General features: G+C 44.7%; 2 protein-coding genes across 3 annotated transcripts in view; one reads left to right on the top strand and one right to left on the bottom strand.

Moving 5' to 3' along the window:
* RHEX (regulator of hemoglobinization and erythroid cell expansion) overlaps positions 1-16,223 on the top strand; it is a 113,886-nt gene that overhangs the window by 22,302 nt on the left and 75,361 nt on the right. The gene's annotated exons all lie outside the window — the stretch shown is intronic.
* CTSE (cathepsin E) lies at positions 273-15,138 on the bottom strand. Of its 2 annotated transcripts, XM_050764023.1 has the most exons (9): positions 14,945-15,138; positions 14,136-14,292; positions 13,381-13,498; positions 12,277-12,395; positions 7,201-7,400; positions 5,035-5,157; positions 3,529-3,670; positions 3,329-3,427; positions 273-1,375 (listed from the first exon to the last, which is right to left on the bottom strand). In XM_050764023.1, the coding sequence occupies exons 1-9, from the start codon at positions 15,010-15,012 to the stop codon at positions 1,211-1,213; spliced, it is 1,191 nt and encodes a 396-aa protein (XP_050619980.1). In that variant the 5' UTR covers positions 15,013-15,138; the 3' UTR covers positions 273-1,210. The 2 variants fall into 2 exon arrangements, with proteins under 2 accessions (XP_050619980.1, XP_050619990.1); XM_050764033.1 differs by lacking the exon at positions 3,529-3,670 and having other exon boundaries at positions 1,168-1,375.

Here is a 16,223-nt window from a genome sequence, read left to right as displayed (position 1 = left end):
TGGCCTAATTTTTGTATTTTTAGTAGAGATGGGGTTTCACCATGTAGGCCAGGATGGTCTCAATCTCTTGACCTCGTGATCCACCCACCTCGGCCTCCCAAAGTGCTGGGATTACAAGCGTGAGAGACTGCACCCGGCCCATTTCTTTAATAGAAGAATTCCAACAAACAAATGCCAAAGGGATAGCAGAATTAGAAAAAGCCCTGTTCTACAACCCCTAATTATAGCACGGATCTCAGCAATGATCATCAACGACCGCTGAAACGATCAGGTAAAATGCTGAACTTTGTAATGAATGATTGAAGCCAATAACTCCAAACCCACCCATCAGTCTTAACATCACCGATAGAGAGGCACCAGCATTATCTGCCTCCCGACGGGAGACCACAGGAAGTACCCAGTGCCATCTAGGAAGTATTTTTGCCACAAAACCAGACCTCCAGATCTAGCTACCATTTTATAGGAAAGATAAGTTCAGAGAACTATGTCAAATGACACCTTGGAATTTCAGCCAGGAACGTTTCATATGTGCTAAACTCCTTAGAAGGAAAGACACCTATAGACATTTCAAATAAATGCAATTTATAGGCCTTGCTTGAATCCTAATACAAACAATCCAACTATAAAAACAGCCAAACATTTGTGGGACAATGGGAGATGCTTGAATTCCAACTGTATATTTAAATTTAAGGATGTTAGAAATATTTATGTACAAAATGATGTAATGCTCGGAATTTGCTTCAGAATAATCCAGGTACAGCATGTGGAGCTGGAGGAGTGGGCAGCAGTGCAGATAAACAGGCCTGGCCGTGTGGATGGGTTGTCAGAGCTGAGTGGAGTTGCACAGGGATTTATTATACTATGATCTCTGCTTGTACGTATGTTTGGAGATTTTCATAATCAAATGTGAAAATTTTCTGATTTTCATAATCAAAAGTCAATAAAAAATATAGATATACAACTTAATTCCTCCATCATGACGGTGGTGGGAGTGGTGTGTATGTGTGAAATGTGTGTGTGTGTGTGTGTATGTGTGAAATGTGTGTGTGTGTGTGTGTGTGTTCTCATGTTCTGTTTGGTCTTAATTCAAGTTGCAACCCTGGAAACAGCTACATTCTCTGGAAAATCACTTTTTACAGGTGTAAAGAATGCCCCAACCTAACAGATTCAAGGGGTGTCAGACAGGCAGGCACAGACACAAGGCCCCTCCTTAGGGGACTGCTGGGGCCAGTCCCACACGGTTATTCCCACGGTCGAAGACCGAGTAAAACTGTCGAATGAAGACATCCCCCAGGATCCAGAGGGGCCCAGCTGGAGGGTGGATGTCAAGTCCTTGAAAGCCGCTGCTGCAGAACTGCATTCCATCCACGAAGTCCTGGGGTTGGAAAAAAGGATGCAAATGACATGGGAAAGAAGGAAGTAGTGCTCCCTGGCAGCTGCCTGTGTGGTGGTGGTGGCACTGGATGGCCTTGGACAGCTGGTGGGTTCCACCATTTTGGTCGGTGGGTTCTTCCTCCTGCTTCATATGTCCCTACCCTAGTTTTCTCAATAAATTGTTTGTCTACACAAGTCCATTCTTATGGGCCTGGGGTCTATGTTCTACAATTTTGAGAAGGGTTCATCTGTTATATACTTCCACCTGCCCCCATCACCATCATTTTACAACTGGGAAACCCTCGTTGCATGGCTAGAAGAGCAAAACGGTTGGCATCGGAAGACCTTGGTTTAAATTCTGGTTTCTTTGGTTTCTAGTGAAGCTCAGCTTGGTTTTTGTTAAGGGAGAGAAAGAACTCTGTTAGTGGCTACCCACTGCTATTTTCTTGTTGATGTTCTGGGAACAAACATTTGAGTGACCCCCTTTAGATGAGGCAAGTAGGCATCCCTTGTTCAAGAGAAGAGTGTCACGTTCTCCAATCTTAATTTTTAGTTTGGCAAAGACGTGCTCTACCAGGCAAGTGTGGCCTTTCCAACAATGACTTGAAATTTGAAGTTGCTGATGAGGGTGTGGGAAAATTTGCAGAGGGCTCAGGGAGACTTCTTGAGAGGAAGGACATGAAAAGTCAACGTTTTTACAGCAGTTTTGATGGATTGAGGTGACTCTGATTGAAATCTGCTGGTGAGAAAGAACCATGCACCATACTGGGAAAGAACCAGCACAAGACCTTGTGATCCACCTGCCTCGCCTCCCAAAGTCCTGGGATTACAGGTGTGAGTCACCACGCTCGGTCAGGTCATGATCTTCTAAAATGATCTTCTAAAGGAACCATGCACCGTACTGGGAAAGAACCACGCACCTCCCCTCCCCTGGCTTCTAGGAAACTCCCACTCTTTTTTGGGCTCTCCAGCACCTGGAGCACATCAGTGATTTCCACCTGGGCAGGGACTCAACTCACATGGGGGAAGGTGAGAGTGTGGGTGTGCTAGGGTGTTGATGGGCGTGTGGACTGATGAACAGGGCTCAGTCTAAATGTCTCACTGGTCCTCAGTGTGGTGTTCACAGTGGCAGCTCCAGAATCCCTATGTGGCAGGAGCTTAGGGGACTTACCATGAAGCTGTGTTTTAAAGCAAACATTTGTTTTTATTTGGATTGTCTGTTGGTAGCTTTGGGAAGGAGTTAATAGAGGCTTAGGGGTAGGACTGAAGCCCTCAGTCTCTATCTTAGAACCTCTCTTCTGATGCAGTTACCCTGATGCTGTCAGTGACTCTTGGAAAAATTAGTGTGTTGAAGTGTAGTGCCAAATACCTACAATGCTGGAAATTCAGACCAACTGTGGTGTGAAGTGCTCACAGGTGTCCAAAAGGTCCAGGAGTTCCCTTTCTACTTCACCCTACAAACTTGAGAATTTACTGCAACAAAAGACATTTTCTTGCTAGAGGAGGAATGTTAATTTGAATGTTAGGACAAATATAATCTTATTCTCCACTCCTCCCTGCAAACAGCTCATATCTTGAACCATTTATTTGACTCTCTGAGTCTCGATATTCTCACCTATAAAATGAGATAGTAATAGTTCCAGTCTGACCTGGTGGTAGAGGAGATTAAACTTTGTCAGTTGAAAAGTCCTACATGGCAATATCAGAAGACTTCCTTAAATGGCTTGCCCGAACTTTACTACTGCTTCACGGCAGAACTGGAAATTAGAACAAGCCCCGTGGTCTTTCCATCACAGGCAGCTGTGTCCCTCCCAGAGGGAATGCCACCTCAGAGCAGAACAATGCGGGGCGGGGCTTAGGGTAAAGTCGGGCAAAGTGCAGGCGACTGAAAAGGGGAAGTGGTAGGCAAGTGGGGAGGGCCTTGTGGCCTGCAGAATAAGGAAATAGTTCTTACCAGCAGGGTGTAGGCAGTTGGGCTGAGGGTGTAGGGGACTCCGTTGATGGTGAAGGTGACATCCGGCATGACATTAAGGTTGGCACACTCCACAGCATACTAAAACCCAATAAGGAGGATCTGTTTAGAGCCTTCCCACCTCCCAAGAGAAGGCCTGGCTCTCCTGCCCCCACCATTCCCTTCCCCAGGCAGGCACTCACTTCTCCATCCACGGGGGCTGCCCCGATGGCATTTTGCAGCTGCTTAATCTTGTCGGAAGGGCCAGTGATGAGGGAAGTCCCTGTGTCCACAATGGCCTGGCAGCCCTCAGAGCAGAACATCACAGTGCCTCCCACCTGGATGCTGAGGCGACAGAGTTGCAGTCAGCCCACCTTCCCTCCCCTGGCTCCTAGGAAACTCCCACTCTTTTGTGGGCTCTCCAGCACCTGGAGCACATTAATGATTTCCCCCCACCATATGAGTGTTCCTCATTTGTTTTCTACTGAGATCCATAGGAAGAAATCTGTTTACTTCTTGACCCAGTGCACACACACACCCATTCATGCAATTGAGGTGTACTCTGGTATTTTCTACCACATTCCAATTCATCAAAAAATGTAGGTCATGATCTTATGATCTTATTTATTTATTTATTTATTTACTTATTTGAGATGGAGTCTCACTCTGTCACCTAGGCTGGAGTGCAGTGGCTCGGCCTCAGCTCACTGCAACCTTTGCCTCCCAGGTTCAAGTGATTCTCCTACCTCAGCTTCCCGAGTAACTGGGACTACAGGCGTGTGGCACCATGCCTGGCTAATTTTTGTATATTTAATAGAGACAGTGTTTCACCATGTTGGCAAGGATGGTCTGAGTCTCTCAACCTTGTGATCCACCTGCCTCGTCCTCCCAAAGTCCTGGGATTACAGGTGTGAGCCACCACGCCTGGTCAGGATCTTCTAAAATGATGTCATGACCCATAAATAGGTGAATTCCTACAGTGTGAAAAACCCTCAATAGACAGTGAGCATTGAGACCTTTTATTTTTTGCATTCCTAATGCCTGATACCTTGCAGGAACTCAATCCTAGCTAAATTGAAACTTGAACTGCACTTTTCCAATTCCTGCATTGTCTAGCACGGCACTAGGTATGAGGCAGGCATGTAGTCCCACTTCCCCAATTGCTTCATGCCCAGATACTGTATATATTTCCCAGCTCAGTTTCAATGTAATCCCCTCCATGACGCACTGGAGGGTTCTTCAGATAGAAGCTGTCGTGCCTGCCTGCTGGACCACGTTGATGGCACCTCTCTTGGACCACTGACCACCTTCCATTTTATAGGATAGCGGTTTGGGTGCCTCTCATCTTCTGTACAAGTTTTTTGAGGGCAAGATCTGAATCCAATTCACCTGTGCAAACCCCCATGTTACTCATCCCTCGCCTTGTGTGTCAGTGTTGAAAGAACAAAGGGGAGCAGGCTGTGCGCTAGTATTGACTGTCTGTTGAATTAAAGGCACGCCACATGTACAAGGAAGGAAGCTTTGTCTGCTGCCCTGATTACAGAGGTCCCTTCCTGCACACTTGCTCAGCACCTCCATACCTTCAACCACAGTAAGCTTCTGGCATCCTCTGCTAGCGACCAGTGGTTTTTCAGTTAATTCCGTTTGAGTTGTGCCTCTTTTGAGTACAGTACCCCTAGTACTGTAACTACTTCATGGGGAATACTCACTTATCCAGCGCAATCTGCCAGTAGCCTTGCTTGGTGACTGGGACCCAATTCAGGCTCCCAGAGAAATGGGAGTGGTCGTAGCCTCCGAAAATCAGCTCACTCCCCGCACCACCTTCTGGGTTACTACATGGAGAGAAATACAAACTGTCCAGAAAGGGCCACTGCAAAACTCTAGGGGTGAGTCTCAGCTAAGACACTTTGCTTCTTGGTCTCATACGAAGCAGCCAGGTAGGCAGAAACATCAGCCTTGGCTTTGAGACCAGGACTCTGACTACTGCAAGTGGATTGGTCTGGGCCTTTTTGACACAAGATTAGAAACAGCTCCCCTTGACCATTTGTGAATGTCCTTCTGCTTCTTGGATAAAAAGGTTAAGGAGTTGGGAAATGGGGCCAGCAGGTCTGTCATTCAGAACCAAGGCCAGGACCATCCTGGGTGGGTACACATTGTGTGACTTGAAGCAACCCCCAAAGACACCTTTTCCCAAGGTATCTTCCCCACTATGGTTGTGACAGCACCTGGTGTTTTTGTGTTCTTCACTCATTATGTTAAGGCAAAGAGGCCGATTTGAATGTATCATGACTTACTAGAGCTTGAACACTTATTTCCATTGGTATTGATATCTCAGATTATGTTCTGGAACCTAGCAAGATTCTGGAGAAATCGGACCTAAGACAGATTCATTTTGAGGAGGAAAAGGATCAGAAAGATACAAAACTGAAATCAGGGTAGTAAAGAGGGAGAGAAGGGAATACCTGTAGGAATTTTAGGACAGTGGTTTTAGAGAGGGAGTGGGGAAAGGAACTCACATTTGTTGATTACCTTGGTGCAAGGCCCTGTACTGGGGATTTTGTCTATCTAAACTTATTTAACTCACATCAACCTAGTGGTCCGTGGAAGAAACTGAGCCTCAGTGAGATGAAGCAATGTAAGTGGCAGGATTCAAATTCAGGTCGGTCTGACTGCCAAGCCTCGATATTCCCCATTACAGCCCACTTTTCCCAGGCGACGGGAAAAGGAAGTTCTGCAAGGGGAAGCAGAAGTGTCTAGACAACCTGCCTCTCTCACTCACAGCTCTGCCTAGGCCTGGTACTGAGTGCTGTCATGCTGGAGAGGAAGCACAGCTTGATAGGGAAAATCCAGGACCCTCCATGTGGGAGAGGGGAATGAGAGGAATGGGCTTATGCTGAAACAGAGTGAGTGCAGGCCAGGTCTGACCTGGAAGCAGTCAGGAAGGTCAGAAATCACCTTCCTGTGTAAGGAGGAAGAGGAAATGACCCTCCAAGGATGCCGGGCAAGAGTGCCTAGAAACAACAAACATTGTTGTTGTTTTCCAACAACAATGCAATTTTTAAAAATTGTTGTAAAAATATGTAACATGAAATGTACTATCTTACCCATTTTTGAGTCTACAATTCAGTAGTGTTAAGTATGTGCACACTGTGTAAAATCCAGACCTTTCATTTTACAGAACTGGAGTTTTATACCCATTAGGCCATCAACAATGGTTTAAGAACTCCTCACTTCCCCTCCCCAGGCTCTGGCAACTGGCAGTCCACTTTCTGCCTGCGAATTTGACTACTCTAGGTACCTCACCTAAGTGGAATCATACAGTATTTGTCTTTTTATGACTAGCTTATTTCACTTCGCATTATGTCCTCAAGTTTCTTCTGTATTGTAGCGTATCTCAGAATTTTCTTCCTTTCTAAGACTGAATAATATCTGATTGTTTGGATATGCCACATTTTGTTTACTCATCCATCAGTATGCAATTATTTCATTGTCAGCTTAACTTTTCATTTGTTTCTGCCTGCTCCTCCTGCAGGTGCTGTCGTTCTTGTTTCACTGTGTCCCCAGTGTGAGCATCATACTCAGCATATAATAGGAGCTTGATATTTAGTGACAGCATCAATGAAGAACCAATCCCAGAGATTCCTTAAATTTAAGCCAATGTAGTAGAGTTTACAAAGTGCTTTCACAACTACTTGATGAAGCAAATCCCATTTCCTCAATATTCAGAGAGGTTAAATGTTTTGACTAAGATCACACAGCTGATAATAGACCAAGCTAAAGACCCAAATCAGGTCTTTTGACGGCTAAGTCAAGAGCACGTGTTGTCTCCCTATAGTTATAACTGACTTTAACCTCACAGTCTTGATGGGTCTTACCTGCTCATGTAGACAGAAAACATTGGCAAGTCCACCAGGTTCTGAGCCATCATGTTGTCAAACACTGGAGTCACTCCTCCCACAGCCAAGGAGGGGTATCCCAGGCCCAGAATTCCATCAAACTCTGCATCCACAAAGGTCTGGCCTGGCTCTGTGACACTTTCTCCAAACTGCTGGCCAACCACAGTCAGTCCTTCCACCTGGCAGGAGAAAGCCCACAGGAAAATGGCACAGGGGATTGCTGGCAAAGAGTTTGATTCCTGGATTCTCCTCTGTCTTGAAGTTAATTCTTCTCCTTCCCAACTTTCCTTGACTAAATAAGCACAAAGATGCTTGCTATATTCTCAAGAAACAGAACATTCCAAAACCTCAGAAGCCCTCATGCACCTGCCAATCATTGCGCTCCTACTCAAGAAGAGCCAGTCTCCTGACTTCTAATAGCGTATATTGGTTTTGCCTATTTTTTGGATTTATATAAATGGAATCATCCCATATGAATGCTTTGGTATCTGGCTTCTGTCACTCAACATTGTGCTTATTGCACACTGTTTTTTTGTAACTTGTTTCAGAAAATTTTGCCTCCCCTAAGATTTTGAAAACATTTTCCCATGTTTTCTTCTAAAAGCTTTATTGTTTACCTTTCACATTGAGATCTGGAGTCTATTTGAAATGTGGTAATGTGTAAGGTAGGAGTCAAGATTTATTTTTTTCTATCTGGATATTCATATGACCTGGCACTACTTAATAAATATACCACCATTTCCTCCACTTACTGCAGTGTCATGTTCAACATAAATCAGATGACTGTGTGGATAGGTTTTGTATTTTCTGTTCTGTTCCATTTGTATATTTTTAAAATTCTGTGCCAACACCACACATCTACATTGCTGTAACTTTATAATAAATCTTAATATTTACCAGTGTTTTTCTTCAGCAAGGTTGTTTTGGTGTATTACACATCCATATAAATGTTAGAATCAGTTTATTAATTTCTAAGAAAAAGTGCTCTTGTTTTAATTGGAATAAAATTGGTTCTATAGATCAATTGGAAAAAATTTGACTTTTAAATAAAACAGAGTCATTCAATCTATGAGCATGGTTTAGTTTTCAATACAGGTCTTCTTTTAATTTTATTCAGTAACATTTGTGATTTTTATGCAAGTCTTTTACTTTTATTTAGTAAAGTTTTTTATTATCAGAGTAGAGTTCTTGCACATTTTTTGGTTAAATTTGCTTCAAAGTAGCTATGGTTTTGATGGTGTTATAGTGTCATTAAAAATCTATTTGCCATTTGTTTTACTTGCTACAGGTTGAGCATCACAAATCTGAAAATCTGAAACTGAAGTGCTTCAAAATCCAAAACTTTTTGAGTGCCAACATGACGCTAAAAGAAAATGCTCACTGGAGTACTACAGATTATGGATTTTCAGATTTGAGATACTAAACTGGTAGGTGTAATGCAAATATTTCAAAATCTGAAAAAATTTGAAACCTAAAAGACTTCCGGTCCCAAATATTTGTGATAAGGATCCACAACCTGTATATATAAATCCAAATGATTTTTCTTTGAGACGGAGTCTCATTCTGTCACCCGGGCTGGAGTGCCGTGGCATGATCTCGGTTCTACTGCAACCTCCGCCTCCTGGGTTCAAGCAATTCTTCTGCCTCAGCCTCCTGAGTAACTGGGACTACAGGTGTGCGCCACCACGCCTGGCTAATTTTTGTATTTTTAGTAAAGATGGGGTCTCTCCATGTTGGTCAGGCTGGTCTCAAACTCCTGACCTTATGATCCACCCGTCTCAGCCTCCCAAAGTGCTGGGATTACAGGCGTGAGCCACCATGCCTGGCCCTAAATGATTTTTTTATGTTGACCTCATATCCAGCAACTTTGCTAAGTTCACATATTAATCCCAATATCCTTTCTGTAGATATTTTTGGATTTTCTACTTATGGAATCTTGTCATACATTAATAACAACAGTGTTATTTCTTCCTTTTCCATCTTAATGTTCTTCGTTTCTTTTTTTCTTGTTGCACTGGCTAGGATTTTCAGTACAATGTGGAATAGAAGTGGTGAGATTGAGTGTCCTTGTCTCATTCTTGATCGTATGGAGAAGTCTCTTGACAATTCACCATTAAGTATAAAGTTTGCTGTGGGCTTCTTTGTAGATGAAGCCCTTCATCTTTATCAGATTAAGGGAGTTACTTTCTATTCCTAGTTTGCTAAGGGTTTTTCTTGAGTCATGAATAGATGTTGAATGTTATTAATCTATTAATATAATCGTATATTGGTCATATGATTTCTCTCCTTTTATTCTGCTAAATGATAAATTCCTAGAAAGATGACCCTTGGTTAAGATGTATTATCTTTTTATACAACACAAGATTTTATTTGCTAGTATTTCATTTAGAACTTTTGCATCTACATTCATGAGAGAAAGATTGGTCTGTAATTTTATATTTTCTTTTGTTATAATGTCCTTTTCAAGTTTCATTATTAAAGTTGTGCTGGTTTCATAAAATGAGTTATAAAGTGTTTTTACTTTATCAAATATCTGGAAGAGTTTGTGAATTTTTTTTTTTTTTTTTTAGTGTTTAGAAGAATTTATCAGTGAGGCTTTTCTTTGTGGAGTTTTCTTTGTGGAAGGATTTTTTAATAACAGAGTATATCTTTAAAAGATTCACATTTTCTAACTTTTGTTTTTGCATCAGTTTTGGTATGCTGTATTTCTCAAGGCATTTGTTGATTTTTTGAAGATTGTAAAATTTATCAATATAAAATTATTCTTGATAACTTTAGGGTTCTCTTTCTCATTTCTAATACTGTTAAATTGTATTTTCTTTCTTTTTTCTTAATTAGTCATGTCAGAGGTTTCACCATGTTAGCAATTTTCGATTCCCTGACCTCGTGACTCTTGCAAAGAGCCACCGCGCCCGCCTTCTCTTTCATTTCTATTCTTGGCTTTGTTAATTTCCTGTGTGATCTCTCTATTTTGGCTTTGTTAATGTCCTATTTCATTAATGTCCCATTCTACTCTTTATTATTTCCTTCCTTTTGATTTCTTTGGGTTTGATGTACTATTATTTGTTTATGGTTTGCTCATTTTCTTGTTATTTGTTTCTTGAAATAGGAACTTAGATAATTGATTATTAGCATTTCTATTAATAATACATGCATTTTAGGCTAAACGGTCCCTTTAAGGGCTGCATTAGCTTCATCTACACATTTTGGCATGTCCTATCTTTATTATGTCAGTCAGGGTTTGATAAGGAGAAGCAGAGCCATTAGGAGGTACTATAGATATAGATGAAATGATATGGATATAGATATTGATTATATGCAACTGTGGGTGCTAGTTAAACAGTGTACTTGTTTCTGGCCTGGTGCTGCAGCTGCTGTCTACAGTTTGCACAGCAGAAAGGGAAGATAGATGTCAAGTGGGAGAAAAAGGGCCAGTTGGAACCCATGAGTGTGAGGGTGGACTGGAACCCTCATTGTTCTCTCCCTGTCCCCAAGTCTCCATCCTCAATGATGGGGATGTTCTGCAGCAAAATCTGATGATTCTCTATAGAGGTAAGTGCACACCTGGCCCTGGAGCCAGAAAACTGAGGGAAGGAGCAGTGCAACTGACATTGCTGTGGGCTTGGCTGCTGCCCTACACCAGCCAGGTGAGCCAACAGATAGGTGACAAGCTATAGGCGCGAATTCCCCTTTCTATTCTATTTCAGTGCCTTCCCTGCATCTCAGAGGTTATTGTGATGATCAGTTTGGGATGTAGCCTTCTAAATAGTTATTTGTACTTTTATATATATATTATGTGTAATTAGATATATAATGTATATGTATATGTCATAATATATATAATTTTACAGATCATATAATATATACACATTACATATATGATATGTTGTTAATATATTATATAATAGATTAGTATATTATATTATATATTAATATACACAACATATTAATATATAACACATAATATACTATTAATATAATACATTATATCACTTATAATATATAATTAATATTATATAACATATTAATATAATGTATTACATATCATATTAAGTATATAATATATAACATATTATATAATAAAATTATGCAATTATTATAGACTATATCTAATATATATCTATATAAAATATACAGATGGATATATACAGTATACTATATATTATATATTCGTACATATGGATATTATATATTATATATGTAATGTGTGTATGCACACACACACAGATAGTTCCAATAGAAAATGCAGTGCATTGTTTTATCTGTATGATATTTTTACATAGATGGTGTTTTTCTGCTTCTGGCATTCTTTCAGCTGATAATATGTCCTACTCCACCCACTCTAAGGGATGTTGATGAAAGCTGTGCCCTCCTGGCCTTGGGAATACCCCCTCATGGACCAATGCTCACCAGGAATAGGTCAACCTCTGTTTCTCCCAAGGCCCAGGCATATATTGCTGTCTATAAGCCTGAAAAAGTACCTGGTTCTCTGTCCCCACATTTGTCTGATTCCCATAGTTCTAGGACCCATAGGACTTCAGAGGGAGTCAGAGGGTCAGAGGTCAGAGGGAGTTTGAGGAACAGCTCATGAGCTCAGCACTGAGTTCAGTTTGGGCCTTGGCCTTTGGACAACTGGGTTTCTGCCTTGGCTCTGTGACTGGGCTCTCATTTCAGACCTTGCCCCCTTATTTTACTGAGTCCAAACCTCGCCCGCTGACATGGGCTTCTTTATCCTTCAAGATGGCGACCTGGTCTTATCTCCTCAATGCCCTAGAGACTGGAGATCCAGCTGTGCACCCTGTCACCAGGCTTTGTGCACTGGGCAGTGCTTCCTGCCGGAGTCCCCCTACACTGTCCTCAACTAGGGCACAGCATGCTGTGCAGGCTGACCCACTGCTACCATCTCAGGTGGGGAGTGTTGGTCCCCCTTTCCCCTAGAAGTTAGTCCTAACCCCTGTTTCCACCCATTCCTGAGGCAGTTTTGAAACCCAAGACCTCTGAATAAGTCTCCCAAGTTTTTGGCCAAGACAGAAAAGGTGAAGAACTTGCACTCACAGAGACTTGGTCGGCTCCAATGATCCCAGACAAGCTCCCAGTTCCATACTGAATGGAGAAAGATTGCCCCGGCTGGCTGTACGTGCTGGACTGGGAAGGCTGGAACCTGGTGTGCGTCTCTGGAAAGAAGTGCATCGCTCTTGCCTATGCCATCTGCTCACTGCCTGCATCCTCGCCCTGGTGCCACCCAGCCCCAGTGTGTCAGGGTCTCTTCCCTTAACTCTCAACACTGAGGGAGAGCCCCTGGAAGCCTGGTGATGCCCCTCCCTAGTGAGCAACTACATTTCCCTCTAGCTACAGATGTGGCCTAATTGGAAACCAAATAGCTGTCCCTGAGCAAACCTGATTGTCCACAATGACCTCATAAGGCACACCAAGATAAGTGCCATTTATCAGGCGCCAGCCACAGTCCCGGCCACCCGTTGTGGGTCAGAGGTTGGCCTTCAGAAGAAACTCAGGGGTAAACAATTGCCCCAGGAAATTACTCCCAACTTTTCTCCCAACCCGTGGACATCTCTAGCCTTGGGCTTTCCAGGGAGATTCTGTCTCTGGGACTTGTCCTGTGTCGAACAAGTCATCTTTCTGTAGCTCTTCTTTTCCAATCCTTGCTGAAACCTCCGAGTTACCTCTGGCCAAATGGACCCACCCATGCCATTGTGCCCCACCAGCCGCACCTCTGTGCACCAGGGAGATAAGGCTACCAAGCCTCCTTGAAGCAAGCAGACTCTCTACACTAGAACCCAACTAACCTACCTGCTCAGAAATAACCAATTAAATTAAACTTTCCCCTACATTCCTTTGGGTGTTCCAAAGGAAGTGAGTCATTATGTCAAAGATTTCTCTTTTCAATGGCTTTCTTTCTGTTAATTCTGATCTGTATGGAAGTTGCTCTCTTGGACAGCAGCCACATTGTAGTTCTTCCTTGGCCTTGCTCTATCTCTGCTGTAAGCAGTTCCAGGGCAGACTCAAAGATCGAGAGGGGAAGCTGGTGTGGCAGGGGTGGCCAGTTTCTGGAACCTAAGCCCCGCTTCCCCAGAGTATCAGGCTTGGCTTCCCAGGACTGGCCCCCAGACATTCTCTGCTGGTGCTCCTGGCCCCACTTACTGCAGGCTGGGCTGGTGCAGTACACAGAGGGGACCCAGAGGTTGGAGGAGCCAGTGTCGAAGATGACAGTGAAGTTCTGTGGTGGGGAGCCAATGGAGATAGTGCCGAAGTATTCCATCTGCAAGGAAGAGTGAGAAGGAAAGCAGGTGTGGGTGGTGGCGAGGGACAAGGGTGCTCACCAGGAAGACAAGGGAAAGCTCCCTGGGGCCAAAGCCTCGGGTACTACAGACTGGAGTTTACAGAGCCTAGGAAGTGGCAATGCTGGAAAATAAAAGGTAAAAGGAGCAGACAAATGGCCATGGGTGAGGAAATCAAACCAAGCCTCTGGCTACGTCATTTGATTTTACTTGCATTAACCTGATTCTTATAAATACATTGTAGGAGAGGCAGTGGAGGAAGAACCACCTGTTTTACAGACTAGGGAACTAGGGCTGGGAGAGGTTAAGTAACTTGCCTAAGGGTACACAGCCAGTAAGCTGCCCAGCTGAGAAAAGCAGAAGCAGGGGCCTTCAGTGTGGGATGATGCTTTCACTCCCAGCCCTTTCCTTCTGCAGAGAGCTCTGACATTTGGGTACATTGGGGCCTGCTTAGCCAACTCCATGGCGACCCAGGGAATCAGTCCCCATGGATCATCCATCCAAGTGAAGAAATCCACAATGGCCTTCAGCGCTACTGATATGGCACTGGCCATGTCCTGATGCTGGGCCTTCCTCCAGCTCCCACCTCTCCCCAGCCCTGATCCCAGGAGGCCTCACATCCAAGTAGTTGATGAGGGGTTCGTTGGCACTCTGGTCCATTGAGCAGGACTCGGTGAACTGGATCATGTCCAAATTCTGGGATTTCCAGAACTCAGAGAGCTGGCTCCGTGCCCGCAGCTTCTTCTTGAGGGACGGATGCCTCCTGAGGGGCACCCTGGAGACAAAGCCCAGTGTGAGGAGGAGATGTACTTCTACCTCCCTCTTCCCCCCGTTCCCATCCCATTTTCTCAGGGGCCAACTAGAGAAGACAGAGGGGGGGGATCTGCAAGACAGCATGCAGGATCAGCGTCCTCTCTGCCATTCAGACTGCCCGGCCTCATCTCTGCCCTGGAGAGTCTTAGAATCTTAGAGTGGAAATGGCTCCCCTCCTGGAGCTGAGCTCTTTGAGATCTTCTAGGAAAATGGAAGATGTGGGGAGGTCTGCAGTTTTACACGACCATCACGAAGGGCTGATTTAAAGGGACAGAAAACTCTTGGAGGCAGTGATGGTCAGTCCCCTGGGGAAGTACTGGGGTGCTTTGAGCTACAAACCACAACTGCAGGTTTCTGCTCTTTTGTAACACAAGAAGCTCCCCGGGACTTGGGAAGACACCTCCATGGAGGTGGAGGCAGGAGGATGACTTGTTGAGGACTGGAGATGAAGGCCATACACCGGCAACCACTGGGTAAGCCTCTTCCATGCATTGATGCAAACCCTCAGCTTCTCCTCCTCTTCATCTCCCCGTCAGCTTTCCTATCCCAGAGCAGCCCTGAGCTGCAGGGCAGGGGTCTACCCAGCTGAACACAGTGCAGGGATGTCTCCTCACCTGTGAAGTGATCCTTGGGCCTCTCCCAGGTCCAGGAGCACCAGCAGCAAAAGAAGGAGCGTTTTCATTGTGGGTCCGACGGTCCGACCAGCAGCTTCTCCCTTGCCCCCTCCTTTCTTCTCTCCCCGAGGGCAGTGGGAACGGACTTTCCCTAACTCTCAGACCTACCCAGCCCAGTCTGAGGGCTGAATGATAAGGCCCTGGAGTCATTAGCCATGCCCAGAGTAAATACAGCATGTGGAACAGGGCGTTCCCCCTCCACCCCTCCGTCCCTTTCCCACCTACAAGAGGAGTGTGAGTCTGGGAGTAGAACTTGGGGGTCCGTGCATTCTCTATGAGCAAGAGGGTCCTCTGAGGCTTGGCTTCTCCCAGGGCCTTGGCACCTCCCCTGACCCCAAGAAACCCTGTGTTAATGAATCCAGAGGGCAGCACATCCCTGGCTGCCTGGAAGCGCCCACTGAGCTGTTACCGCGAGAGCTCTAGCTGGAGACTCTGGAGGCGTGGGAGCTGACTTGTCATGGGTGGCAGGATTCTCACGCAAAGTATTCATCCGTCTGTTTTCTCAGTGATTGTTCTTCTCTCCTCAGTCTCTCAAATGCTCCAAAGGCAGTTTACCCTTCCCTGGCCCACTTTGAAGCACAAACCAGCACTCCTCAAAGGTCCTGAAATGGGAAAATGTGGCTGCGGATTCATGGAGCGCACTCTCCTGACTCCAAGGACTTGATGAATCTGGGGCTGGGGCTCAGGGGTGTATAGAGGAGAATGCAGGGGCAGTGAGGGAGGGTCAAGGGGGTCAGCGTCTGGAGCAAGTGCCCGCATGAGTCTACTAGAGCTGCCATGACAAAGTACTGAGGCCTGAAACAACAGAAATTTATTTTCTCACTATTCCGGAGGCTGGAAGTCCAAGATCAAGGTGCTGGCAGACTTGGTTGCTTCGGAGTCCTCTCTCCTTGGCTTGCGGATGGCTGCCTTCTCTCTGTGTCTTCACATGGGTCTTCCCTCAGCATGTGTTTGTGACCACATTTCCTCTTATAAGGACACTAGTCATATTGGAGTAGGGCTCACCCTAATGACTGCATTTATCCTTAATACCTCTTTAAAGACCCTGTCTCCAAATACAGTCACATTCTGAGGTACTAGGGGTTAGGGCATCAACATGGATTTTGGGGGACAGAGTTCAGCCCTTAACAGTGCTCAGGGACAATAGGATCTTCTATCTGTTAAGTGGGACTAAGCACAGGGGTGGAGAGTGGGTGGGGCTCAGGCCTTAGTTACCGTA

Source organism: Macaca thibetana, chromosome 1, assembly GCF_024542745.1.
Source record: "Macaca thibetana thibetana isolate TM-01 chromosome 1, ASM2454274v1, whole genome shotgun sequence".
Taxonomy (NCBI): domain Eukaryota; kingdom Metazoa; phylum Chordata; class Mammalia; order Primates; family Cercopithecidae; genus Macaca; species Macaca thibetana.
Note: the sequence above shows the minus strand (reverse complement) of the source record. Positions and strands in the feature narration are given on the sequence as shown.